Consider the following 25,913-nt stretch of genomic DNA (forward strand, 5'->3'; position numbering starts at 1 on the left):
GTCACTTCCTTGGAGCCAGAGCCATTCCATATTTAGGTGAGGTGGCCTTTTTTCAGTGGGATTCGCATTTCCTTTTCTATATATTAATTAATTAATTAATTAATATGTATTTATTATTGGATAGAAAAAGAAAGAAATTGAGAGGGGAGGGGAGATAGAGAGGGACAGAGACAGACACCTGCAGCCCTACTTCACCACTTGTGAAGCTTTGCCCCTGCAGGTGGGGACAAAGGGCTTGAACCCAGGTCTCTCTTCTCCCTTTCCCCCTGTTCCTTTTCCTCCTGCCCCCTTACCTCTCTCTCTCTCTTAAAATAGAATTATTTAAAAATTTTTAAAAAAATATTTATTTATTTATTCCCTTTTGTTGCCCTTGTTGTTTTATTGTTGTAGTTATTGATATTGTTGTTGGATAGGACAGAGAGAAATGGAGAGAGGAGGGGGAGACAGAGAGGGGGAGAGAAAGACAGACACCTGCAGACCTGCCTCACCGCCTGTGAAGTGACTCCCCTGCAGGTGAGGAGTTGGGGGCTCGAACTGGGATCCTTGTACTTTGCGCCACCTGCGCTTAACTTAAAATAGAATTCTTAAAAATTTTTTTTTTTGCTGTTATCTTTACTTATTTATTGGATAGAGATAGCCAGAAAGTGAGAAGGAAACAAGGGATAGAGAAGGAGAGAGACAGAGAGACACCTGCAACACTGCTTTACCACTTGCAAAGCTTTCCCTCTGCAGGTGAGGACCAGGGGCTCAAATTTAGGTCCTGAGCCTAGTAATGTGTACTCAAGCAGGTGTACCACCAACTGTCCCCTTCCTTCCTTCCTTCCTTCCTTCCTTCCTTCCTTCCTTCCTTCCTTCCTTCCTTCTTTTGCTTTCTTGCTTGTTTGCTTGCTTGCTTTCTTAGCACTGCTCAGCTCTGGCTTATGGTGGTGTGGGGGATTGAACCTGGGACTTTGAAGCCTTAGGCAGGAGAGTCTCTTTGCATAACCATTGTTCTATCTACCCTTGTTCTCTCTCTCTCTCTCTCTCTCTCTCCCTCCCATAGAAACAGAAAAATTGAGAAAGAAGGGGAGACACAGAGAGAGACACCTGCAGCACTGTTTCAACACTCATGAGGCTTCCCCCATTGCAGGTGGGGAGCAGAGACTTGAACCTGAGTCCTTGTGCATGATAACATGTATTGGATGCACCACCTCCCAGGACCCTCAGTGGACTTTTCAAAAGTCCCACTTGTTTTAGGAGAAAACTCAAGTCATGATGCGGCCACAAGTCTGCAAGCTCAAGGTGGCTATCCACCTGTGCCCTGGCCACAACTGCTTTCGGCAGCATTCAGTTCCTTCTCCTGAGGGTACCCTGGCTGTCCCCAGAGTTGGTGCCCTGAAATGGTGACTCACACCTTTGCCCCCCCCCTTTTCCCAGAAGGGTTTGGGAAAAATCTGGGTTGATAAGATAGTCTCTGAGCTCCTCCCACCTTGAAGCACTCTGTGCTGTAGGACAGAGTGGAGACCACTTAGCCTCAGAGTATCTGAGGCAAGGTGACCTTGAGGGGTGACGCTTCTGGCTGCTTAGCTGCAGCAACTCTGGTGCTCCTTGCCTTGGTCACTTGCTGACCTTGGAGAATGCGCCCAGTTCCATATAGTTCAGGCAGGCATCACTCAGCAGGTTGGTGGCCATTCTCATGCTCTGGCCACTGTTTCTAACCCATGTATCTTGTCAAAGTCCAACATTTCTGAAATTGAGGTACACTTTAGTATCTGTCTACCATTAGTGAAATGACTTGCTCCTCTCCCCTGAGTAACATTGCTGGGTATCCTGCATTCATCAGCTTCTATTACTGTTGTTGTTGTTGTTGCTTTTATTACTAGTTAGGTCCAGGAGATAGCTCATCTGGTAGAGCGCAAACTTTGGGTGCCAGAGGACCCAGATTTGAGTTCCTGGACAACATATGAGATTATATGCAAGGGGGTAGCTTCACGAGTGGTGCAGCAGTGTTCTGGTCTTCTCTTTTTCTGTCACTCCCTATTTGAATTTTAACCTCTATCTAAAACAAACAAACAAACAAAAATTAAAAAGAGTCTGCTGGGAGTGGAGGAACACGTGGTAGTGGAGCCCCAGGGATAACCCTGGTGACAAAAAGAAAAGAAAAGAAAAGAAAAGAAAAACCCAATCAATTATTGACTTGCCTCACTTTGACACAATAATGCCAAGGATCAAACTCAGGAGCCCCTGCTTTTAGGTCCAATGCTCTAGCCACTGGATCACCTCCAGGTCTCTTAGACATGTAGGACTGTGGGAACTGTTGGTGGGCAGTCCAGTCTGATCCTTGATGCCTCCTGGGAACCACATTCTTTTAATTTTTTTTTTTTGGTTGTTGTCATTTTTTCCCTTTATTGGGGGGATTAACGTTTTACATTTGACAGTAAATACAATAGTCTGTACATGCATAATTTTTAAAAGTTTTTAAAAAAATAATTATTCACTTATTTATTTATCTGGTAGGATGGAAAGAAGTTGAGATGGAAAGGGGAGATAGAGATGGAGAGAGACACCTACAGCATAGCTACACCACTAGTGAAGCTTTCCCCCTACAGGTGGGGACCAGGGACTTGAACCCAGGCTCTTGCACATTTAACATGTGCCCTCAACTAGTTGCACCACTGCCCACACCCCCAGAAGCTACATTCTAAGCACACAGGACTTCCAGAATCCATCCTCCCAGCCTTGAGTCCAATGCTCACAGCCCTGTCCTCCTGTCCTGTCCTCCTGTCTTTCCCAAACATAGCCACTCAAACACAGATGGAGGAAGTGGTCAACTGTGGCCAGCAAGTCTTTCTGAACACCCTGGATAGCAAGACCTTCCAGACACAAATCTTGCTTAAAGGCTCTATTTGCTTTGCCCCTCCCTCTCTCATTCACTCACTCTTAATCGTTCCCTGGTTCTAACCTGAGCCCAGTCTGGCTTCCAGTGTGACTGCTCTGCTGTTCTGTCTGTGTCATTGGTTTCCTTTCCCACCACCCTCATCTTCTCCATGGCAGGACTGTCCCTGGCTCTGTTTCTGAGGTCCTGAGTGCCCAGGACAGGGCCTGACTGCTGGCAGGTGCTCTGGAAGTACTGTTGGTTTGTTAAGTTGATGTATCTTCAGCTCTGAACCAGTCTTCCTTTCCTGGAGTTTGATGACAGGCAGCATCTAGACAACGGGGCTCTAAGATCAGAGCCTTACAGGAGAGAGCTCAACTCTGAGAATGGCTAATGATGATTATTATTATCATCATCATTATTATTTCTAACCCACTGCAATTTACAAAGGGTGCGTAGAGGGAAGGAGGCACAGAAGACACACCCTCTAAACGAGGGTTAATTAGAAATCTTCCCTGCCCTCGAGTGCTTCATCAGCAACAGAACAGCTTGTAAATAAATTTAATTTCCCTCCAACTCCGCTCATCACCGGCTTAATTACAGCAGCCACGATGTGCGTGTCTGTGTGCGTGTGTGCATTCACACACGTGTGTGTTTTCATTGTTGAGACAGGGTCATTATTAAGCTGTGTCTGGAACGAGTCATTACCAAGAGCCGGGTTCCACCCTCAATAGGTGTCCTCTGAGAGCAGAGAGGAACATTTCTTGTGAACCCCAGCATTTCCAATTAAGGTGCAGGGGAGGAAGCAGGAAGCTGCAAGGCAGATTAGAATAAGATTATAAAGCGGAGAAGAAGCCTGCGAGTGAGAGCCAGCAGAAGGTTCTGGGAGCCTCAGTTAATTACTGCACCCAGGAAGATTTCCTTCTGGGTGCTGAATCCCCATTTTTCTTCTGTTGTCACTGGCCTGGCCCTGAAATCTGGGGTCTGCCAGACTCTTCTGGGGACCTCTTCTGCATTTGGGGTCCTGAGACCTGCAAAGGAGGCTTGGTTTTGGGGGGTATGGGGCAGGGTTTGACCACTTGTCTCCACTTCCTCTCTTAGATGGCTTTTCACACTTCCCTCCCCCTACTGCACAGGGGTCACTGCCAGAGACATTGCTGCCTTGGACAGAGTGCATTGTTCTAATAAGAACTATGGAAACCCAGAGTCAGAAATGAGTTAACACAAAGGAAGTCAAACCCACCAGGCTGAGTTCCAATTGTCTGCAGGAAATGCCCTGCCCAGGGGGGCCTTTGAGGGAAGATTGAAGTTCTTTCTGCCTGGTGCTCCAAAGCACAGTGTTGTGCAAAAAGTCTTAATTTTTTTCCTTTCCTTCCACTCTGCCTCTCAAACTGCCTCTCCCACCCCAGCAATGATTGTGTCTGCTGATAAGCAGAGGAAAGGGTTCGCTTTGTGGGGCTAATAAACTTCTCGTGGTGTAGAGAGGGAGCCCCTGGCTGAGCTTTGTGCACAGGTGTCCCAGCGGCACAGTGTGCCTGTCCCTGCTCTCAGGGACCAGCTGCAGAAGCCCCTTCTGCCCCCTGGCTTCCCCTTCTGGATCAGGAGGTTCTCAGAGTGGGAGAGCACCCTCGAGTCTTGATCATCCACCCCCTCCATATGCCGAGAGTCCCCCACATCCAGCCTATGTCTTTCCAGGCTCTGCTTGAATGCCTCCAGAAATGGGAGGTTCACCTCCTCTTAAAGCCACCCGGGCCCTCCTGGAAGCCCCTTTGTCCTGTTTATGGAGCACTTGCAGCAATGACTTCATTAAACAGGTAGTATGGGGGAGGGTCAGGAGATAGCTCAGCAGGTAGAGTGCACACTTTACCCTGTGTGAGGATCTGTGTTCGAGCCACCACATAGGAGCACCTGCGTGAGGGAAACTTCATAAGCAGTGGAGTGGTGCTGTGGTGTCTCTCCTCTATTATCTTTTATTGAAGGGGTGGTGAAATTGTGCAGGTGTGTGGCCTGGCAATAACCCTGCTGGTTAAAAAACAAGCAAATGTTCCTGAGATTGGCCACCAGACTTGGAATCTGAGGCTGATTTACAACCCAAGATGGGATCTTGGCTAAGATTCAGAGGCTCAGGAGTTCAGAGATTGTATCTCTGATGCCTGCCAGTGAGAGGCAGCCCCTGGCTCACACACAGCCCAGCTTAGCTGTTGTGGCTGGTCATGCCCTGCTGGTGAGCAGAGGTCAAGTATGCCTGGGCTGTTATTTTCTCTCTAAACACTTGAATTTCTTCATTTTATGTCATTGCTGTGACTTTACTGCTCTGGGCTCTTTTCCAGGTCGAAAGCAAGAGAGACACAGAAGGAGAGACAGCGAGAGGCAGAGAGGCAGAGACAGAAAAAGTCTATTAAAAATATGCTAATAACAAGTTTTGTTTCATAGTAAGTAAATTGCAGCCAGCTGCCTTTGGGACTCTAGGCTATTCCCCGCCCCCATGCAAATGCCCGTCGACGCAAGTACGCCCCCCAGAGGCAAGAAATGTTTTTTTTTAAGCTGATAAAGTTTTGCCCACAGAGGTAAAAAAGGCCCCCTCAGGCCTTCCCTTAGCAGCACACTGGTTCTTGTTACTTGCTTGCATGTTTCTCCATGTTTGTGCCAGTTTCTTTTTATAAAAATGCCTGTACAATATAGGTTTCTGTTCACCCCACACCCTTGATACTGTAGTCATTTAGTTAAAAAGAAAAGGGAGAATTGTTGTATGCTTTACATTGGGTTCTAGTTCTCCCCCGCCAAGAGAATTGGATCAGTCCTGCTAATTTCGCGGGCCCGCTTGGCCCCGCCCCAAGGAACCCCGAGAGAGGGTTCCTGAGTTCCAGAGAGAGAGTTAGAGAGTTACACAGTTGGAGAGTTGAAGAGTTGCAGAGGGCCAGAGGTCCTGAGTTCGAGAGTAAGAGAGAGTGCTTGCGCCGCCGCAAAGAGACAGCAGAGTTCTGTTTGGTGATTAGTTTGTCTTAGTTTATGAACCGTTGTTCCTGAATAAAGAAATACAGCTTCCCTGCCCAGCCGTTGTCTCCATGTCTCTGTTACCCGCCCGTGAAGCTAGCCCGGCCAGCTGGAGCCGTCCGAATTTTAACAACACATTGGGTAGTTCTCCCCCGCCGAGAGAATTAGATCAGTTCAGTTAATTTCGTGGGCCTGCTTGTCCCCGCCCCGAAGGAACCCCGCCAGAGTTCCAGAGTTCCACAGTTCAGGGGGTCCCAGAGTTGCAGAGTAAGAGAGAGTTCCTGAGTTCCAGAGTAGGAGAGAGTGCTTGTGCCGCCGCAGAGACAACAGAGTTCTGTTTGGTGATTAGTTTGTCTTAGTTTATGAATCATTGTTCTTGAATAAAGAAATACAGCTTCTCTGCCCAGCCGTTGTCTCCGCGTCTCTGTTACCCGCCAGTGAAGCCAGCCCGGCCAGCTAGAGCCTCCGAATTTTAACAAGAGACCACAGCACCAAAACTTCCTTCAATGTACGGGGGGGGGGGGGTCGGGCTCAAACTTGGGTCACACACATGGCAAAGCAATGCACCATCCAGGTGAGGTCTTTTGGTAGTCCTGCCTGGAATGGTTTTGGGTAGAATTGCATCTCTGGAGGTGGAGCCAAGATGGAGGCTTGGAGACAACACCTGGTGTGAGCTCTGCAAGGAAGCTGCTTTCAACCTGGGAATCTTAGCCACTGGGTTCCAGATGATACCATGGTGCCAATCTTACTCCCCTGGGCAGATGACTCCCTCCATGTGAAGGAGAGAGAACCAGAGTATCATTCTGGCACATATGATGCTGGGGATTGAACTCAGAATCAGGCTTGAGAGATCAGTGATTTATCAATTGGATCACCTGGGCTACTGACTCCAGACTCTTTCTCAGACCTTGTATGATTTAGGGTTTGGTCATAGGTCCTGGGCCTTCCTTAAGCCTGATGTTTTCTTTGCTGTGTGATGTAGATACACTGTCCTCTTTTTGCTGCTGTTCTTGCTCTTTCTCCTCCTCCTCCTCCTTTCCTTCTCTTCCATCTCTTCCTCCTTCAGCTCCTCCTCCTTCATGGAAATAGAGTTTTATGCATGGGCACTTCTATTTATTTATTTATTTATTTATTTATTTAGTATCTTATTTTTATTGTCACCAGGATTTTTGCTGGAGCTCAGTTCCAGCAGTATGAATCCACTGCGAGGGGATGGGGAGATAGAGAGGAAGATAAAAATAGATACCTGCATACCTGCTTCACTGATCATGAAGCAGACCTCCTACAAGTGGGGAGTGGGGCTTGAACCTTGGTGCTTGAGCTTGGTAATATGTGTGCTTAACTTGGTGCACCACTGCCCAGCCCCCTGCATGGGCACTTCTCCATCTGACTACATTTCATTCATTCATTCATTCATTCATTCATTCATTCATTCATATAGACCTACCCTGCACAAAGCTTCCTCTGTTGTACCTCCCATATTGTGCTTGGGCTCGAATCTGGGTAAGGCACATGGAGTAGACCATCAGATTTTCTTGCCTTAGAACTCTTTCCTCCGTGTGCTAATCTGGGCCCTTCTGACCCCCAAGTCTCAGCTCTCACCTCTGAGTGCCTGCCTCCCCTCACTAAGGTGGGCCTCTCAATTCCCCCCGAGCACTGACCACTCATAACTGTGCTTTGATCCCTCTGCATATCTGCTGTGACTCTCCCTAGAGAGGGGAAGCTCTTGAGGGAAGGTGTCCCCTCCTTCCCAGCTGTGTCCCCAGCACAGGAACTCAGGAAGCGTTTGTGAACAAATGGTTGTGTGCTAAATTCTTTAGTTCCTCCTGGAGAGGGAGGACCCTTGGTCGGGTGCCTCAGTGAGACCTCCAGGATATGCTCTCTGATTCACTGCTTCCCGGCTGGCAGAGGGAGGGGACTCTTAGAATCACTGCTTCCCAGAAACATCCAGTTAATTTCCCCCCACCTGTATTCCCCCATGGGAAAAAGAACTCTGGGGCTTTCTGGAATCCTTCCTGGCTTGGTCCCTAGAAGGTAGGCTGGCTTGTCCCTCTCTGTTTATTTGTTAATGATGGAACCAGGGAAGCAGCTCAAGTTCTTTTCTAGGGAGGAGACATGACCTCTTTTGCCATTTGGTGGAGGGAGGGGAGAGAAAGTGTTGAGTGACAATTAGAGAACTTCTGGAACTTTCCCTGGGATCCTTGAATCTGAGGAAGAGGTTCTAACCCTCCCTTCCTCTCCCTTCTCCTTCCCTTGAGCTACATGCTCAGCATGTATGTGTGTGCATTCGGGTGAGCCACGCCAGAGATGGCACCACTCCTTCCCTTCCCTTCAAGATCACTGTCTGGACTCTTTCTCCAGGCTTCTATGTCCTCTGCAGTATTGGGCCTAGAGGGTGTGAAGCAGAAGGCAGGCCATGTGCTCAGGAGTCAAGTAAGCTCTTGGAGTCCTCAGTCTCCCTGTACACCATGATGTCTGAGACATTGTGTTGGGGAGACTTTATTATTTCAACCCTGTTTCAGTAGAGCTCAGGACAGTATTTAGGGGTGAACTGTTGATACTTGTTGAATATATTGGGTTGTTGAGAAAGCTGTGACATATTTTTGCAAAATAGAACATAGAAAAAATACATCTTGATTTTTCCAACAACCCAATAACTTGCTAGTCCAAACTCACAGTGGGTTGGCCTGGAGATTACTGCATTTCCCTAGGCCTTCCTTCTAAGGGTTCTGAGCTTAGTGGCCCTGTGACCTGCACCTTCAGAAACCTGCACCCACCGCAGAATCTTGCTAATGCCAAGATTCTGAGAGCCAACCCATTTGTGGAGCAAAGAAACCTTTCCTGAGGTAGAGCAGCCCCCATTGGGGCTCACCATGTATTACTGGAACCTGTCCTGTGCATATTTCACTTGGCACTTGAATGTCCATATAGTTTCCTTCCAGGTGAAGCTTGAAAGGCAGGCTCTAGAAATGACCCCTGGAAGTGATGGTGACCAGGACACAGGGTGGAGTGGAGCAAAGTATGTAAAGAGGACAAAAGGGGACAAGATAGGGTGAAGTTTGGCATCCTGTTCTGATGAAATGACACACTGTGTGTGTGTGTGTGTGTGTGTGTGAGAGAGAGAGAGAGAGAGAGAGAGATCTTGTTTATCGAAGTGACCACAGTGCCAACCTGGTGACCTTTCAGGTGACATTAACTATTTTCTTCCCACTTGTCTGTATAACTTGTTTCTTCCTCAACTTTACACTTACCAATCATTTTGGAATAACCTGAAGGGTCCCAAGTTTGATCTGCAGCATTACAGATGCCAGAATGATGTTCTACTTCTTTCTCATGTTGATAAATGAAAAATCAAAAAAAAAAAAAAGAATTAGCTACAAAACTTGCCTATTTATGGAAAAGAAAGGTACTTGGGCATATACAAACAATTAGGGGATGTTTAGAGAGACCCCTGTTTGGCCCTTGGGATAAACCCAAGGTCAGAATTACTGTGGGAATTTTGGGTAGAGGCCCCTGGTCTCCACAGAACCCCACTCTCTGGACCTTGTGTCCTTGTCTTTTCATGGGGTGGTGCTTTGCTGTGAGGAGGAAGTGACACTCCTTAGCTCTGCCTCATCTCTGCTTTTGTGCCTGGGAACTGGGACAACAACACCTTCCTTGTCTCTGTGAACATGTGTGACGTTTTCCCTATGGGCAGGAGTGCCTGTTTATATTGTGGCTTAGGCTTCACTGTTTTACCCCTTTCTGCACTTGAGGAGTGACTCTAGAGGGACTCAGAGCTTACTATTCCCAAGAAGCACTTGCATGCTAGGGTGTACCTTGTTTCCTTAGGAATTGGAACCCCTGCCCTGCCACTCTCTAACCGTGACCTTCCCTTCTCTCGGCCTCAGTTTCCCCACCTGAAACTGAGCTACTTCATACCTGCTTTCTAGTGCAGCAGGTCTATCAGTTACCAGATGAAATGACCCTTCTCTCCACTGGAGGAGGAACTCCTTGGGAAAGGTGCCCAAAAATCTTTCAGTCAGGAGCTTTGAACTCTGACCCTGCCATACTGTTCCTGCCACCAGTGACTCTGGTCTGATGAGTCAGCTGTGATTTCTTAGCAACTGGCTCTGTTTGGCCAGCCCAGCCGTCAGACACTCTCCCAGGGAGAGAGCTCGAACAATTTTTTCCATTCCATGTGCACTCCTGGAAGGGGGCCAGGGATGCATTTTAGGCAGTACCTGCCTCCTCCTGAAATTAGTCTGTTTCCATTCTCATCTCCCCAAAGGTGGTTTTCCAGACATGGCTATGACTCACAAGCTCTGCCCCTTCACAGGAGGGTTAGGAGATTGGTGAGAAGTCAGAGCGGGAGCACTGATTTCTGTTGTTTTCTTTGAAAGATTCAGAGGAAAATCTGCATTTGCTTAAAAATTATTGACTTCAGGGAGTCGGGCGGTAGCACAGCGTCTTAACCGCACATGGCGCAAAGCGCAAGGACTGGTGTAGGGATCCTGGTTCCAGCCCCTGGCTCCCCACCTGCAGGGGAGTCGCTTCATAGGCGGTGAAGCAGGTCTGCAGGTGTCTTTCTTTCCCCCTCTCTGTCTCCCCTCCTTTCTCGATTCTCTCTGTCCTACCCAATGACAGCAGCAGCAACAACAACAATAATAACCACAACACTGATAAAACAACAAGGGCAACAAAAGGGGAAAAATGGTCTGCAGTAGTAGTGGATTTGAGGTGCAGGCACTAAGCCCCAGCAATAACCCTGGAGGCAAAAAAAATTGACTTCAGGCTGGAAGGGGCAGCATACTGGTGATGCAAAAAGACTTTCATTCCTGAGGCTCTGAGGTCTCAGGTTCAATCTCCAGCACCACCATAAGCCTGAGCTGAGCAGTGCTCTGGTCTCTCTGTTTTTCCCTCTATATCTCTCTCATTAAAATAATAAAAATATTTAAAAAATTACTGACTTGGGGTTGCCTTGTAGAAGGGGTTCTGTCCTAGAAGGATCTGCTGTCTTCATCTCAGTCAGCATTCTTTCATTCACTCATTCACTCATTCACTGAGTAAATAGCTACCATGTACCTCCTATATGGCCTGGTCTGCTATAAGTGCTGTGGGTGCCCAGTGAACAAAGTCCCTGTAGAAGCAAGGCCTTCGGAACTATCTCTTTTCTCAGATGAGGAACGTCCCCTCCCTCCTCTGATCCTTTCTCCCCATACCCACCACACTGGACTGGAGGGGGGTGGAGAAGATGCTCTGGGCCCTTTGGAAGTAAGGACTATCTCTGGCTCGACCATCTCTTCCCCATGGCCTGAAAAAACCATTGATTGCACTGACTCCTGGCTCACAGCCTTCCCCAGCTAAAAGGTCCCAGTCTACCACCACTCATCTCTGTACATCTTTTTTGTTCTTATCACTATTTCTCAACTGCTCTGGGATGAGTTTTTCAGATGGAAAGAGTGAAAGAGACACATGGAGAAACAACCACAGTGCCAAAGCTCAGACTCTAGTACTTCCACATGGTATGTGAGAGCACTCAAATCTGACATGGCAAAGTAGCTCTCCTCCCAGGTGAACTATTGGGAGGCCCCTCTAGCTTCCGATGCCAACTCCTATGCTCCCCTGTGAATATTCCAGGGGTCCCCGTTTCCCACTGTGTGTGTGTGTGTGTGTGGGTCGGGTGGTGTCAACTGCGAGGCATCTCGGCAATTCCTAATTCTTGAGAATTCTGTTTGGTGACACGTGTTAGCGTTTAATAGACACACTGCCACCTCCCCTCTCCCTATTGTGACAGGCTCCTGGCAGAAGTCTTTTGAGGCACAGGGTAATTGCACCACGCTGGGAACGGGAAGGCCACGTCGTGCTTGAGTGCGTCTCAAAAACCAGCTCCACAATAGACAGTCAGGTATGCACTTTCCTTGGCTTCAAGGTAATGATTTAAACTTAATTCGACCCTTGATGAGGGAGCCTGGGCTTCCGGTCAGACATAGCTTTTGAGTGTGGGGCCGGCCTGCCAGGCCTTCAATGGTAGCACAAATAATTCCTTCATAACAAGTGCCTTTCAGAGGATGTCTGCCGCTGACAGCTAATATAGAATTATTGCCCCTGAATGCATTTCTGTAATTACTTCCCAGAGATCTGTCTTTGTGTTAGAAGACATTTCACACTTTAGTAACATAAGTGTTTGGGGAGAGCAACGAGCAGTAATTATGAGCAGGCTTTCTGCGAAAATAAACCTAAAAAATTATAAAAGCTAATGCTCAAATTGGTTAGAGTCAAGGAGGAATTGCATTGGAATTGAATTTCATGTATATTTATTCCAAGTCTAATAACCTTTCCTGGACAGGAAGCTTTTTTTTCCTTTCCCTTCATCTTTCCCTCTTTAAACAAAAGGCAATAATGGTAGACAACCCGCTTTCTAATTTTTTGAGTGATACGGAAGCTGAAAACTGATTAAAAGTGACACGTTGCTGGAGACTGAATCAAAAAGCCTTTTCGTGGAGCCCTGATAGGAGACATCTGTGGTAATGGAAAATGAAATGATTCACAGTGTGATCAATAAAAAATTAGCAGCATTTAATAAAAGGTTTCTGCTCCATGTTGACTGAAGAACATCATGAGCAGTTTGAAACTGGAGTTAAGTGATGGTTTGAGGATGAGAGGGGCGGGGGGTAGGGGGGTGACTTGTGGGGAGTGGGGTGCTTGTGCTTATAGATTACTGGTATATTGGCCACCATGGAGGAGGCAACCATGCCCCTGGGGTGAGTCTGGAAACTTCCTTCATGCTGCCCACTTGACCTCTGATCTGCAGTTGGTCCTCTCCTGCTCTCTGCTCCTCCTCATGCAGGAAAGCAAGTGATGTGTGCCTGGGGTGGGGTGGGGGGAGGGCCACCTTACTTGATGGGCACCTCAGTGATGCCTGGGCTCTTTAAAAAAAAAAAAATATATATATATATATATACATACATATGTAATATGTATTAATGATTTAATTGTGATTTGCAGGATTATAAGATAATAGTGGGGGGTGGGGGTGTTGTCCGGGAGATGGTGCAGTGGATAAAGCACTCGAGTCCCAAACATGAGGTCCCGAGTTCAATCCCTAGCAGTGTATGTACCAGAGTGATGTCTGGTTCTTTTTCTCTCTCCTCCTATCTTTCTCATTAGTAAATAAATAAAATCTCTAAAAAACAAAAACAGTGGGGGAGGGAGGCAGATGGTGGCGCACCTGGTTGAGCACACATGTTGCAGTGGGTTAGAGCTCCCGGTCTCCAACTGCAGGTGAAAGCTTCACAAGTGGTGAAGCAGGGCTGCAGGTGTCTCTTTGTCTCTCTCTGTCTCCACCTCCCCCCTTCCTCTCAATTTCTGGCAGTCTCTATCCAATAAATAAATAAAGATAATAATAATAATAGAAATATAATAGGAGTATAATTTCACACTACTCTCACTACCACGGATCTGTGCTCCCATTCTCTTCCAATGGTAACCCACAGCCATAGATATGGGTTGATTATGTTGTATGTATGTGTGTGTATGTGTATATCTTTTTTCAAGTTCTTATGTTTCAATTCTATATATTCCATACATGAGTGATCATCTCACCTTTGTCCTTCACTTCCTTCCTTACTTCACTAAGCAGAATCACTGCCACCTCCTTCCATTTGATCCCAGAGGACACATTATAGTCTTTTGTTTTAACTGCTGTGTAGTACTCCATTGAGAATATGTCCCATGACTACTACTATGTCTCCTCTCCTCCTTTTTGTATTTATAAGACTCAAATAAGTGATTTTTGTTGCATTGTTAAAGGCCTCCTCCCAACAGTAAGTATTCCTCATAGCTGCCCCTGCCCCCAACCCCATATTTTAAACTTTAAATCAGGAAAATGGAAAGGGTGCTTTGGTTCTTCACATACCTTGTCTGGCTTCCTGCCTTCTCAGCTGCGTTAGGATCCAGGGTTCTGAAGACGCTGGGATGTCTCTCTGTCTATTGGTAGGGCACCTTGCGCATGCTGAGTGTGCTACTATTTGTTGTCTCTTCAGGCGCTGCCTCCGTGTTCTCTGGGAAAGTGGTCTCTGTGCCCAGTGGCCTCTGCTGTGTCCACAGCGAGTGGGGTCCTGGCCTCTCAGAGCTGGTTGGGAATTCTGGGGTTGGAGGGTCCTAGGTAGTGACCGAGAAGGCAGAGAGAGTGAAAGACGCACATAACACGGAAGCTTCCTTCAATGCAGTGGAGACTGGGCCCAAACCTGGCTCAGATACATAGCAAATGAGGTTGGCACTAAATTTTTTGAAATTTAGTGTGTTTGTGTGTGTGTGTGTGGGGGTGGTCGGGTGGTAGTGCACATGGCTCCAAGCGCAGAGACTGGTGTAAGGGTACTGGTTCGAGCCCCCGCTCCCCACCTGTAGGGGGTCGCTTCAGAAGTAGTGAAGCAGGTCTGGAGGTGTCTTTCTCTCCCCCTCTCTGTCTTCCCCTCCTCTCTCCATTTCTCTCTGTCCTATCCAACAATGACATCAATAACAATAATAATAACCATAACAATGATAAAACTAGGGCAACGAAAGGGAAAAAATAGTGAGAGAGAGAGAGAGAGAGAGATATTTAGTGTGTATGTATGAGAGAGAGAGATATGAAAGAGGGAACAGAACTAGGTCATATGTGGTGTCTAACCTTGTATATATGCCACCTTCCAGACTTCTCTGTTCACTTTTTCCCTGGGGTGAATGTAACATGTACTGGGTGCTAGGTACTCCCAAAGAGAATTATTAGTCCAGGCTTAAGTTCATACAAAAAGAAGTGGATTTTTAAAAATTAATTAATTAATTAATTTTTGTCTTCAGGATAATCTCTGGGGCTTAGTGTCTGCACTATGAATCCTGGAGGCCATTTTCCCCCCATTTGTTGCCCTTGTTGTCATTGTTATTGCTGTTGTTGGATAGGACAGAAAGAAATTGAAAAAGGAGGGGAACACAGTGAGGGGGAGAGAAAGATAGACACCTGTAGACCTGCTTCACTGCTTGTGAAGGTGAGGAGCCAAGAGCTTGAACTGGAATCCTTATGCCAGTCCTTGCTTTTTGTGCCATGTGCACTTAACCCGGTGCTACCACCCCACCCCCGTTTTTTTTTTTTTTTTTTTTTTTTTTACTTTAAGATAGAGGCTGAGAGAATGAAAGAGACCACAAGACCAAAGGTTTCCTACATGTGGTAGGGGCCAGGCTTGACCCTGGGTCACACACATGGCAAAGCAGCACACTATCCTGGTGAGCTATTTCATAAACGTGAAGCACAATAGATTTTTTAAAAAATTTTTTTCTTTTTACCATAGCATTGCTCAACTCTGGGTTATGGAGATGCTTGGGATTGAATTTGGGATCTTGGAGTCACAGGAAAGTCTGGTGCAATTCTGTTGGTGCTATCTTCTCTGCCCTCATACTTTCATTTACAAATGGGACTAGTGAGACCTAACAGATTCTCCTATGACTGTGGTGTTGCCCTGGGCTCTGGACTCTGCCAGCCTTCCACCCCAGCTGTTCTTACTCTGTCTCTCACTGGTCATCATTGGGGGGCACACACCCCTTTCTGGCCCTTTTCAACCCTCTCCACCCCACAAGGATCCCCTTTTCTGCAGTGGTCACAAGGGACTGATTTGTGCCCTAGCAACCTCTGGCCTGGAGTTCTGCTCCTGACTGGGGAGCAATTAGGAGTGCCAGGTCACAAATGAGCTGGATTTATCGAGCACCCCACGTTGCCCAGAGCCCTGCTCCGGCTGCCCTCCAGCTCTGCTCTGCCATCTCCTTCCTGCCACCCTTGGTGACAGAACATGACAGCAAGGAGAAGGCAGAGTGGGCCTGGACTCAGGAGGTCAGGGGGAGGTGACAGCGCACAATTTTCAGGGCTACGGGGTGGTTTAGTCCGGCAGTTCTTCATTATTGCATGTGGTGAGAGTGGTTTTATTAAGATTGTGAGGCTTGCAGAAGCTATACTGTTTGCAGCTTGGTAGGAAAGAAAACATTGGTTTCTCCTCTGACTCTGTTTTATTATTATTATTATTTTTAAACAGAGCTGTTTGGTTCTGGCTTATGGTGGTGTTGGGGATTGAACCTGGGGCTTTATAGCCTTAGGCATGGAAATCTTTTGCAGAACCATTATGCTGTCTTCCCCACCTTTTCTTTTTCTCTCTCCAAATACATATATATATGTGTGTGTGTGTGTGTGTGTGTATACATACATACATATGTATATATATATGTGTGTGTATGTGTATATATAATTTATTGGATAAAGACAGAGAATGGAGCAGAAGGGGAAGAGAGACACCTGGAGATCTTCTTTACCCACTCATGAAACTCCCTTCCTCCTACCCCCATAGGTGCGGATCAGGTTCTTGAACCTGGATCCTTGTGTGTGATCAGCCAGGTGTGATACCACCTGGCCCCTTCCCTTTTCTTTTTTATGGCATTTTCTCCTCTCTTTATGGTCTGCACTACTGTCCCTCCTGCCCACCTGCCCACCTGCCTGCTTTTCTTTGCTCTCCTTTCTCTCACATCTTAGTTGGGAGCCCTGCGAAGATGTGGACTGGGCTTTGAGCTGGACTTCCGCAGAGAGAGTAGAGCTCATTTCCATTCCTGGACACCCAGGAAGGGCCAGGCACTTGGAATAAGCAGTAGCTTCAGCTGGCTCTGCTGCTCTATTTTCTTTTTTTCCTTTTTTTAATTTTAATTTTTATTTATTTATTTTCCCTTTTGTTTCCCTTGCTTTTTAAAAAATTGTTGTTGTAGTTATTATTGTTGCTGCTATTGATGTTGTCATTGCTAAATTGGACAGAGAGAAATGGAGAAAGGAGGGGAAGACAGGGAGGGGGAGAGAAAGACAGACATCTACAGACCTGCTTCACCACCTATGAAGCGACTCCCCTGTAAGTGGGGAGCCAGGGGCTTGAACTGGGATCCTTACGCCACTCCTTGTGCTTTGCGCCATGTGCGCTTAACCCTCTGCACTACCGCCTAACTCCCTGCTGCTCTATTTTCTATTTGGGTGCACCAACACACTTGTGTCAAGATTACACATAGTAGGTATTTGGTTAGTATGTGTTGACTGATTTGAGATGTGTAGTGTATTTGTTTCCATGTCAGAGCTGTTTTGGAGGGGACTGACTGTTGCTCAGGGTCTGGCAGGGGGGGCATTTGCAAAGTCACTGGATGGAACCCCTGATGGGTATTCTCGAAGCCTGAGCTGGATGGAGAAGGTGATAAGTTGTTGCTGTTTTTTTTTTTTTTTTAAATATTTATTCATTTGTTTATTTTCCCTTTTGTTGACCTTGCTGATTTTATTGTTGTTGTACTTATTGTTGTTATTGATGTCGTCTTTGTTAGGACTGAGAGAAATAGAGAGAGGAGGGGAAGACAGAGAGGGGAGAGACCTGCTTCACTGCCTGTGAAGTGACTCCCCTACAGGTGGGGAGCTGGGGGCTCGAACCTGGATCCTTATGCTGGTCCTTGTGCTTCGCGCCACGTGCGCTTAACCCACTGTGCTACTGCCCGACTCCCTGTTGTTGCTGTTTTAAGCTACTTTATTTATCTATCTATTTTATAGGACAGAGAGAAACTGATAGGGGAAGGGAAGATAGATAGATAGATAGATAGATAGATAGATAGATAGATAGACAGACAGACAGACAGACAGATAGGGGAGACCTACAGCACTCAGCGCTGTTTTACCACTCATGAAACTTCCCTCACCACAGGTAGGGACCAGGGGCTTGAACCCTGGTCCTTGTGCATGGTAATTTGCGTGCTCAACTGGGTGCACCACCACCAGGCCCCAAGGTGGTAAGTTTTCTAGATGAGGAAACGGAACTAAGGCCATGCAGGAATGAACTTGAGCCAAGGTTCTGACCTGAAAAGGAGAGATATTTCTGTGTTGTCCAATAAGCAGTCCACCCTGAAATCTAGGAGCTTTACAATTTTGGCTGGGTGGACCCTTAGCTGGGGGGGACTTCCCCACACCCACCCCCCAAAGGCGAAGCCAACCCTCTGAGGTCTGTTCTTTAGTTCATTCCTTTTAAAATTTTGTTTATTTATTTATTTTAAAACTTTATTTATTTGATTTTACATAACAAAAAATTGAGAAGGAAAGGGAATGAAAAGGGAAAGACAGAAAGCAGCATTGCTTTACTGTTCATGAAGCTTTCCCTCTGCAGGTGGGGACTGGGACTCAAACCTATAGCCTTGCTCATTGTAACATGTGCCCTTAACAGGGTGTGCTACCACCCAGACCCTTACTCATTCCAAAATGATTCACTTAGAGGGGTCTGGAAGTGATGCACTCAGTTGAGCACACATGTTACTATGTTTGAGTGCCTGAGCTCAAGACCCCCGGTCCCCAGGGGTAAGGGGACAAGCTTCTTGAGTGCTGGAGCAGCGTTGCTGATGTCTCTTTCTTCCCCCACCTCCATTTTTCTTTGTCTCTGTCCAAAAAATGACTGTTGGTAGTGGTGGATTCATCGTATAATTACCCAGCCCCTGAGATAACACTGGTGGCCAAAAAATGAAGGAAAGGGAGAAAGAAATCATAAATTTATTTTGTTTGAGAGAGAGAGAGATCAGAGTATCACTGAGACATATGTGATGGTGGGAATTGTATCTGGGCCCTCAAACATATGAAACATGCACTCTACTTGTTGAGCCACTTTATCTCTTTAAGAGTTTAAGTCAAGTGGTCCCGGAGGTAGCTCAGTGGATAAAGCATTGGACTCTCAAGCATGAGGTCCTGAGTACAATCCCCGGCAGCACATGCATCATAGTTATGTCTGGTTCTTTATCTCTCCTCCTATCTTTTTCATGAATAAATAAATAAAATCTTTGAAGAAAAAGAGTTGGAGTCAAGCAGTCTGGAAGGTGGCTCATTGGGTGGAGCTTTGGATTTGGAAATATCAGCATTAGAGTTAGATTTTTGGCAATACATGTGTCAGATGGATGCTCTGTCTCTCTCTGTTTCATTCACTCTCTCTCATGTTAATGAATATATAAATATTAAAATTAAAAAAGAAGACTTGAACTTGATAATTAAAATCCAGAGAGGGAGTTGGGCAGTAGCACAGCAGGTTAGACTCAGGTGGCGAAAAGCACAAGAACCGGCAAGGACCCCAGTTTGAGCCCCCAGCTCTCCACCTTCAGGGGAGTCACTTCACAGGCGGTGAAGCAGGTCTGCAGATGTCTATCTTTCTCTCCCCACCTCTGTCTTCCCCTCCTCTCTCCGTTTCTCTCTGTCCTATCCTACAACAATAATAACTACAACAATAAAACAACAGGGGCAAAAAAAGGGAATAAATAAATATTTTTTAAAAATCCCGAGAGACCCTTTACAAATATGGACTTCTTTTAAAAACAAACAAATAACTTTGAGTGCTGGTAGATAGTTCACCTGAAATAGCATGGGCCAGACAAGGGTTTGATATCTGGGATCATATGTGAGCATCAGAGAAGTAGGGGAAGCTCCATGGATGGTAGAATGGTGCTGCAGTATCTCTTTCTCTCCTCTCTCTATCTGAAATAAAAAGAATAAGAAAGCCTGTCTGGGAATAGTGGAATGGTGCCTGCATAAGTCTCCAGTGCCAGAAAAAGTAAACAAATCAATCTACTAATATATCATACTACATGATAACCTGTAGAGGACTTTAGTGGTGTCTTTTCCCCCTTGGGTGGGTGTATGTTCCCTTGGGGTTGTGAGATTTGCTCCACTCATGAGCTCAGTGACCAAGTGGGCTGTTTCAGTCGCTGGAGCCTGTTTTTCTTTCTGTGAAACAGGTCTCATGTCTCCTTTGGTGGGCCACACGCACCTCACTTGGGGGAAGGATGCAAATGGATTGGCAAGTCTGGACATTGGTAAGCCATTGCCACTGGGCTGCTGATCATTTCCACCTGAGGCTCTAGAGTTCCAGATAAAGAGGCATTTTCAGGGATGTCCTGGCCTTTTTTTTTTTTTTAAAGTTTAAAATATTTATTCATTTATTAATGAAGGAGAGAGAACCAGAGCATCGCTCTGGCACATGTGATGCCTGTGATTGAACTTAGGACTTCATGCTTGAGAGTCCAGTGCTTCACCCACTGTGTCAACTCCTGTGTCATGGTCCTGGTCTGTCTCTAACTCCAGGAAGAACATCTCAGCAAACCTTGTATGGTGCAGCCTGGGTCAGTCAGTTGCACCACTTTGGCCAGGGCTTTGAAATTCCATCCATAGAGCCCACAGCATCCTCTCCCCCCACCCCATAGCCATCTGGAGGTTGTTTCCTTATTCTAGAAGTGACTGTCTTGGACAGTGTATTATGTGTTAAAATATTTGCCTCTGGCTTTGCCGCCAAGGGACCCCTTTAGGCTGAGTATTAAATGTTACCCCGATGCCTGCACCACAAATATTTTAAACCTGCAGATAAATAGTGGCTGCCTGGTGCAATCTGGGGCCACTAGGAATCAGAGTGTCTTATTGGGGCTGGCAGGTACCTCACCCAGCCCCTTGCCCTCCACCCCAATTGCCTCTGTGTGCCTGATAACATCTTTTTAAAAATATTTATTTATTTATTCCCTTTTGTTGCCCTAGTTGTTTTATTGTTGTGGTTATTATGGTCATCGTTGTTAGATAGGACAGAGAGAAATGGAGAGAGGAGGGGAAGACAGAGAGGGAGAGAGAAAGATAAGACACCTGCAGACCTGCTTCACTGCCTGTGAAGTGACTCCCCTGTAGGTGGGGAGCCAGGGGCTCGAACTGGGATCCTTGTCGGTCCTTGAGCTTTGTGCCATGTGCGCTTAACCCACTGTGCTACCACCCGACTCCTGAGAACATGTTCTGTTCCTTAAGAGGGACAGGAGCTGAGCCAAAGTGTTGCTCTCATGCCCAGGCTGCCCTTGAACTTCCCCTACCTTGGGAGCCTGCTATCCAGAAGCTGTCTGGAGGAGGCACACAAGTTGGTTGGGCATGTCTTCGACATCCATGATGTTTGATCTTGGTGGACTAAATGTTTTGGCAGTGATGGCCACCGGCCCTGGTACTGTGTGCCCTGTGGGAAGACATCAGTGATGTTCCAGGGAATGGGAAGTAGGTTTGTGCTTGTGAACATATGGCCCCGAGCTGGGAGACAGAGCCCTGCAGAGTCACACTGTGTGCTGCAGAAGCTGCGGCTGTCCTTTCTTCCCAGCCTGCACCATTCGGAGGGGAGACAGCCCAAAAGTGATTCAGGTCTCTCCTCTCTGGGGCTGTATATGTTTTTCTCCGTGTGGACATTTTAGTGCCTTTTCAGGGGGGTGTGGGTCCTGACAGTCTCCATCCTTGGGAATCAGTGGGGCTTCCTGCTGCAATCTCCCTTGAGGTCCAGTGTCTCCAGCTCTGGTCCGAGGCCTGATTTGAATGAGACCACTAGCAGTCAAGCAGTAGCTGGAACTACCTCCTTCTTTACTGTGGGCTGGGCATCTGGCTGGGGAGAAGCCTTCCTCGTCCCTGCAGACCTGGGTGGGAAATGTTGGCTGCATTGGCCAACTTTGCTGTGGTGAGGGCAGCTGGTCAACTGCATGTCTGGTCCAAGGGGGTCTCCCCATTGGGACAAGAGGCCTTACTTGAGCCAGTGCTTCAGCCAGCTGAGATCTTTGGGCGCTGCCTCTTTTTGCCCAGGTCCTTCAGGAGTGGACAAAGATTGGACAGGGGATAGGTAATGACGGAGCAGGGATGGTCCATCGATTTGATCCTGGGGGCTCACTGAGCATCTGCCCAGAGTGGGACTCAGGTCCTCTGTGTCCTTTGCCTTCAAGGGGGCTCCCCCCGCCCTTAGCCTTGGAGCATTTGGGGCTAGCTAAATAGGTGCTACTTAACACTCAGACTTGAAAGTTCAGTTCTGGGCCAGCAAAACAGCTCACTTGCATTGTGTGCTGCTTTGACACATGTGAGTCCCAGGTTTGAGCCCAGCCCTTATGACGTTGAAGGAAACGTCAGTGCTGAGCCCGAGTGTTGAATGAAGAAACTTCATTCTTTCTCTCTGCTTCTCTGCTTCTCTGTGGAAGAAAGAGGACAAGGGTGGAGGGGAAGTAAAGAAAAAGGAACTATCTTACTTGGCTGTGAGAGACTGTTTGTCAGGAGCCTTATTTGCTTTACCTACAAATGGAAAGGGGACCCGTCTTCCCTCTTCCCTTATCATGAGGATCACAGACTGGCCACAACACCTTCAGAGTCTCAGGCAGGATTTCTGCCCCCACAGCTGAGAGGCCCTCAGGGACTGCACCTTCAGGGGGAGTCCTGCTCTCCCATCCAATTTCTTCAGGCCACCAATTCTTCTTCCCTTCCTGGTTTCTCCCTTCCTGAGGGTCATGCTGGCCAGTGATATGATCCTGGAGGACCTTGGATGGCAATCCACCCCCACCCCATCCTGCCCTGCCACCTCCAGTCTCCCAGCTCTTTCTATACTGCTGCTGCCCTACCTTCCCATTAGGAGGCAGTGGCAGGGGACGTGACAGTCCCTTAAAACAGATTTATCCTCTTGGATGAGTTTATGGGCTTTTGCCTTGTAAAAACCCATGAGCTGACATTCTGATTTATCTACCCCTGAGTCAACGGGATGTACCCCATTTAAAGAGAGATCAAATGCATTGTAATGTCTGTGGTTCCAGTTGTGGATTAGATGAGCTATTATGGAAAGTGCTGCCAAGTAAATATGGACAAAAAAAAAGATAGCAAGGGGGTAATTTAACTGTCTATTAAATTGCGTGTTAAGTAAAGTAGCACAAGCGTGGTGCTAAATGGAACTTATTGTCGGGAGAGTTGGTGCAGTAGATAAAACACACCCTTGTGAAGCATTTATTATTATAATCAAAAAAAATTTTTTTTATTGCCACCAAGGTTATTTCTGGGCTTGGTGTCTGTATGATGACCCCATTGCTCTTGATGTCCATTTTTTCTATCCCCTAACCCCCCGTTTATTTGACAGGACTGATAAAAATTGAGGGGGAGGAGATAGAGAAGGAGGGAGAAAAAGAGATACTTGTCACACTTCTTCAGTGCTCATGAATCTTCCCCATAGCAGTTGGGGACCCAGCTCCTTGTACATGGTAACCTGTGTGCCTTAACAGGTGCACCATTGCCCTGCTCCTATTATTATTGTTGTTGTTGTTATTGGGAGAGTATGAACTAGGCATTTCAGAGATGGACACTTAACAATGTAACCATGCCTGTGTGATGACTTACAGTATTGAAGGATCCAAATGTTATTCCTCATTTCTTTTGGTTTTCTATTACTTGCCGCTGCCACTGCTGCAGTGGCTGATCAGATTTCCTGAGATAAATATGCTGGCTGGCTTTTAATGGGATTTCTGCGTTGCCGGGAGTTGGCATGTGCTGATAATAACAGAACCCCCAAATTGTGCATCCCTTAATTGGTAAGAAGAGAGATGTTATGATGGGCCACAAATGGAAACATTGATTTTTACTGCCTGTGCGCAGCTCGGAGCAGCGCATCACGCACGTCCCCTACCTCGCGGGGCGGCAGCTGGCTCTCTGATGAGTTGATTTGTGCATGCGGGTTCTCTGTGTCGGCTGTTTGCGAGTGTGTGTGCTGTGTGGGCAAGAGAAACAGAGCCCTTATAACATCGTCTGTGTCCAAATTGAAATATTTATAGGACTGTGGCTCCTACCTCGGATCGAAAGCATTCTTCGCTTCTCTCTTGTCTGCTCTGCAGACCAGTCCTTGGGGGGCTTAAAGGTGGCTATCCAGAGTCTTTCTCTGTCACTGTAGAGCTCCTTAGGGCACACACACACTTTTGCACATGCAGATCTGTGTGCACAACTGTCTTGTAGCATAGCAGAGCTTCCCTCTTTAATTTAAATCAGTGACCATTTCTGAGCAAGTAAGCCAGCCCCCACACACACGTCAGCGTTCCACTCCGAGTCTCTGTTTTAATTGGCGAGTTTAACCCACTGACATTTATTGGGATGATTGATGTAGTCTCCGTGTTATACTTGCTGTGCTCTTTTTATACCCTGATTCACATGTTCTTGATGAGGCCTATGAATCTCTCAGATTGAGGTTGTGTTCCATATCCTATTGCTGGGCTGGGCAGGATGTCGGCATATAGAGTTTCCAGTCTATGAAGTGTTGAGTACATTGCAGCCCCAGGCTGGGTGTTGGGTGACTCAACTATGAGATGTGGAGAGCAGAACTACCCTACACAACACAAAAGAATGGTGTGTGTGTGTGTGTGTGTGTGTGTGTGTGTAGGAGGGTGCTTTTCCACCTGTGGGCAGGGTGCAGGGCTACATGATTGCTTGCACTCTCTTTTACCTCCAGACCATGTGAAACAGGGATTAATCATGACTTTGAAAAAGTCTGGAACATTGTACAAGTGTAAACACATGTTCATGGCCTTTGTTTCTATTTTCTGTCCCAGATGCCTCACTTGTCCATAGGGTGCTAATCATGGAATAAGTGTTGCTTTGGACTCAGGTTCGAGCTCAGCCTCTACCACACTGAAGAGAGCTCTCTATCTCTGTCTCTTCGTCTCTCTCTTAATAAAAATGATTAAGGGTGCAAAAAGACTTTCATGTCTGAAGCTCCAGGTTCAGTCTCCAGCACCACCACAAGCCAGAGCTGAGCAGTGCTCCGGTATCTCTCTGTCTTTCTTTCTTTCTTTCTCTATCACTCTATGTTGCTCACTGTCATTAACATAAAACAGAGTATACTGTTCTAGGGCAAAAGGTAGAGGACACAGTTTCATTTTAAATTTGCCACCTGACAAGCTATGGCCCTACAAATACATGTGCTTCTTTGAGTCTAGAATCAGGACTCTTTTGCTGAGACTCCAGCTAACACTACCACATCTGGAGGTTTGTTGAGTGGAAGCTGAACTTGGCTAAGAAACTTCCCAGCACTAAATTGCTAGACTTTGGTGAGAAAACAGGAAGTTTAGGTGTGTGAGTAACCATCAACAGAGACTCTAGAGAAGCGTGTAAGGGAATTCTGGTTTTTAGGGGATGGAACTCAAATTCTGGGGGCATTTTTACCTCCCCAATGGGTCATAACCCCCAGCATCAATGCACAGAAGGGAGACAACAGGGAATCCCCTCCCCCAGAAGATTTGCAGCTCAAATAAGACAATCTACTGGAGAATTAACAGCACCACATGCCACCCCTTGGAAAAAAAATTCATATATTAATATGCTGAGAGGTGTCAAGAATAATGAACCCTGAGAGGGAGAGTAATTAAATGTATCTTCATAAATCTCCGGCGATTCTTTTAAAAACCCTTTCCTGAGACCCCGCCAGCTGACATGGACTGTATTCTTCCTGTTGGCAGGAGGCCTAGAAGGAGAACCGGAGTGTGATCGCAAAGCCAGCCGTGCGCTGGAAGACAGGAACAGTGTGACAAGTCAAGAGGAGCGAAATGAGGACGATGAAGACATGGAGGATGAGTCAATTTACACCTGCGATCACTGTCAGCAGGACTTCGAGTCTCTGGCAGACCTGACGGACCACCGGGCCCACCACTGTCCTGGAGGTAATGCTAAACAGCACCGGGATTCTGACAGGTGGTTATACGGATAATTGGACATAGCAACAGCTTGAAGTCTCCAGTGAGATTAAAGAATTAATAATGTAATTTTACAGTTAATGTCATTTTATAGTGGTGTCTGGAGGGACCTTATATCCGCTTTTTAAATAAAATTAAAAATAAAAAGCAATGGCTTTCAGGCGGGCAGGGGACTGAAGCGGGGGTGCTCTGGCCCTCCCTATACCCCCCTCTCCCCCTCGTGTCCCCCTCCAGCAAACCTACTCCATAGCATATGAGCCAGTGGTGGGTGGGCCTGTACCTACTCATGCTTCAGGAAAGGCAGCAATTAAGAGGTTGTTAGTGCAAAGTTAAGCAGCTTAAGTGTGGCGAGGCCTGTGAAGGAGTGAGCTCCCAGGCAGGACTGGGTATGGGATGGGGGGGGGCAGTGAGGGGAGGTTTCAAGGGCTAGGAGGAGCTTGTGCAGAAAGGGACCTGGTTCTACCTCTGCACTTGGCCACCTACTTCTTGGAGCTGAAGGAGAGAGCTGGCTGGCAGTGAGCCT

The 25,913-nt window shown here is 46.9% G+C and overlaps 1 protein-coding gene across 2 annotated transcripts in view; it reads left to right on the plus strand.

The window, feature by feature from the left end:
- Positions 1-25,913, plus strand: part of ZNF423 (zinc finger protein 423) — a 380,636-nt gene that overhangs the window by 117,231 nt on the left and 237,492 nt on the right. For both annotated transcript variants that reach the window (XM_016194903.2, XM_060185589.1), the window contains one exon: positions 25,157-25,357. In XM_016194903.2, coding sequence (XP_016050389.2) covers positions 25,157-25,357 — 201 coding nt within the window. The remainder of the gene's footprint in view (positions 1-25,156; positions 25,358-25,913) is intronic.

This window comes from Erinaceus europaeus, chromosome 2, assembly GCF_950295315.1.
Source record: "Erinaceus europaeus chromosome 2, mEriEur2.1, whole genome shotgun sequence".
Lineage (NCBI taxonomy): Eukaryota > Metazoa > Chordata > Mammalia > Eulipotyphla > Erinaceidae > Erinaceus > Erinaceus europaeus.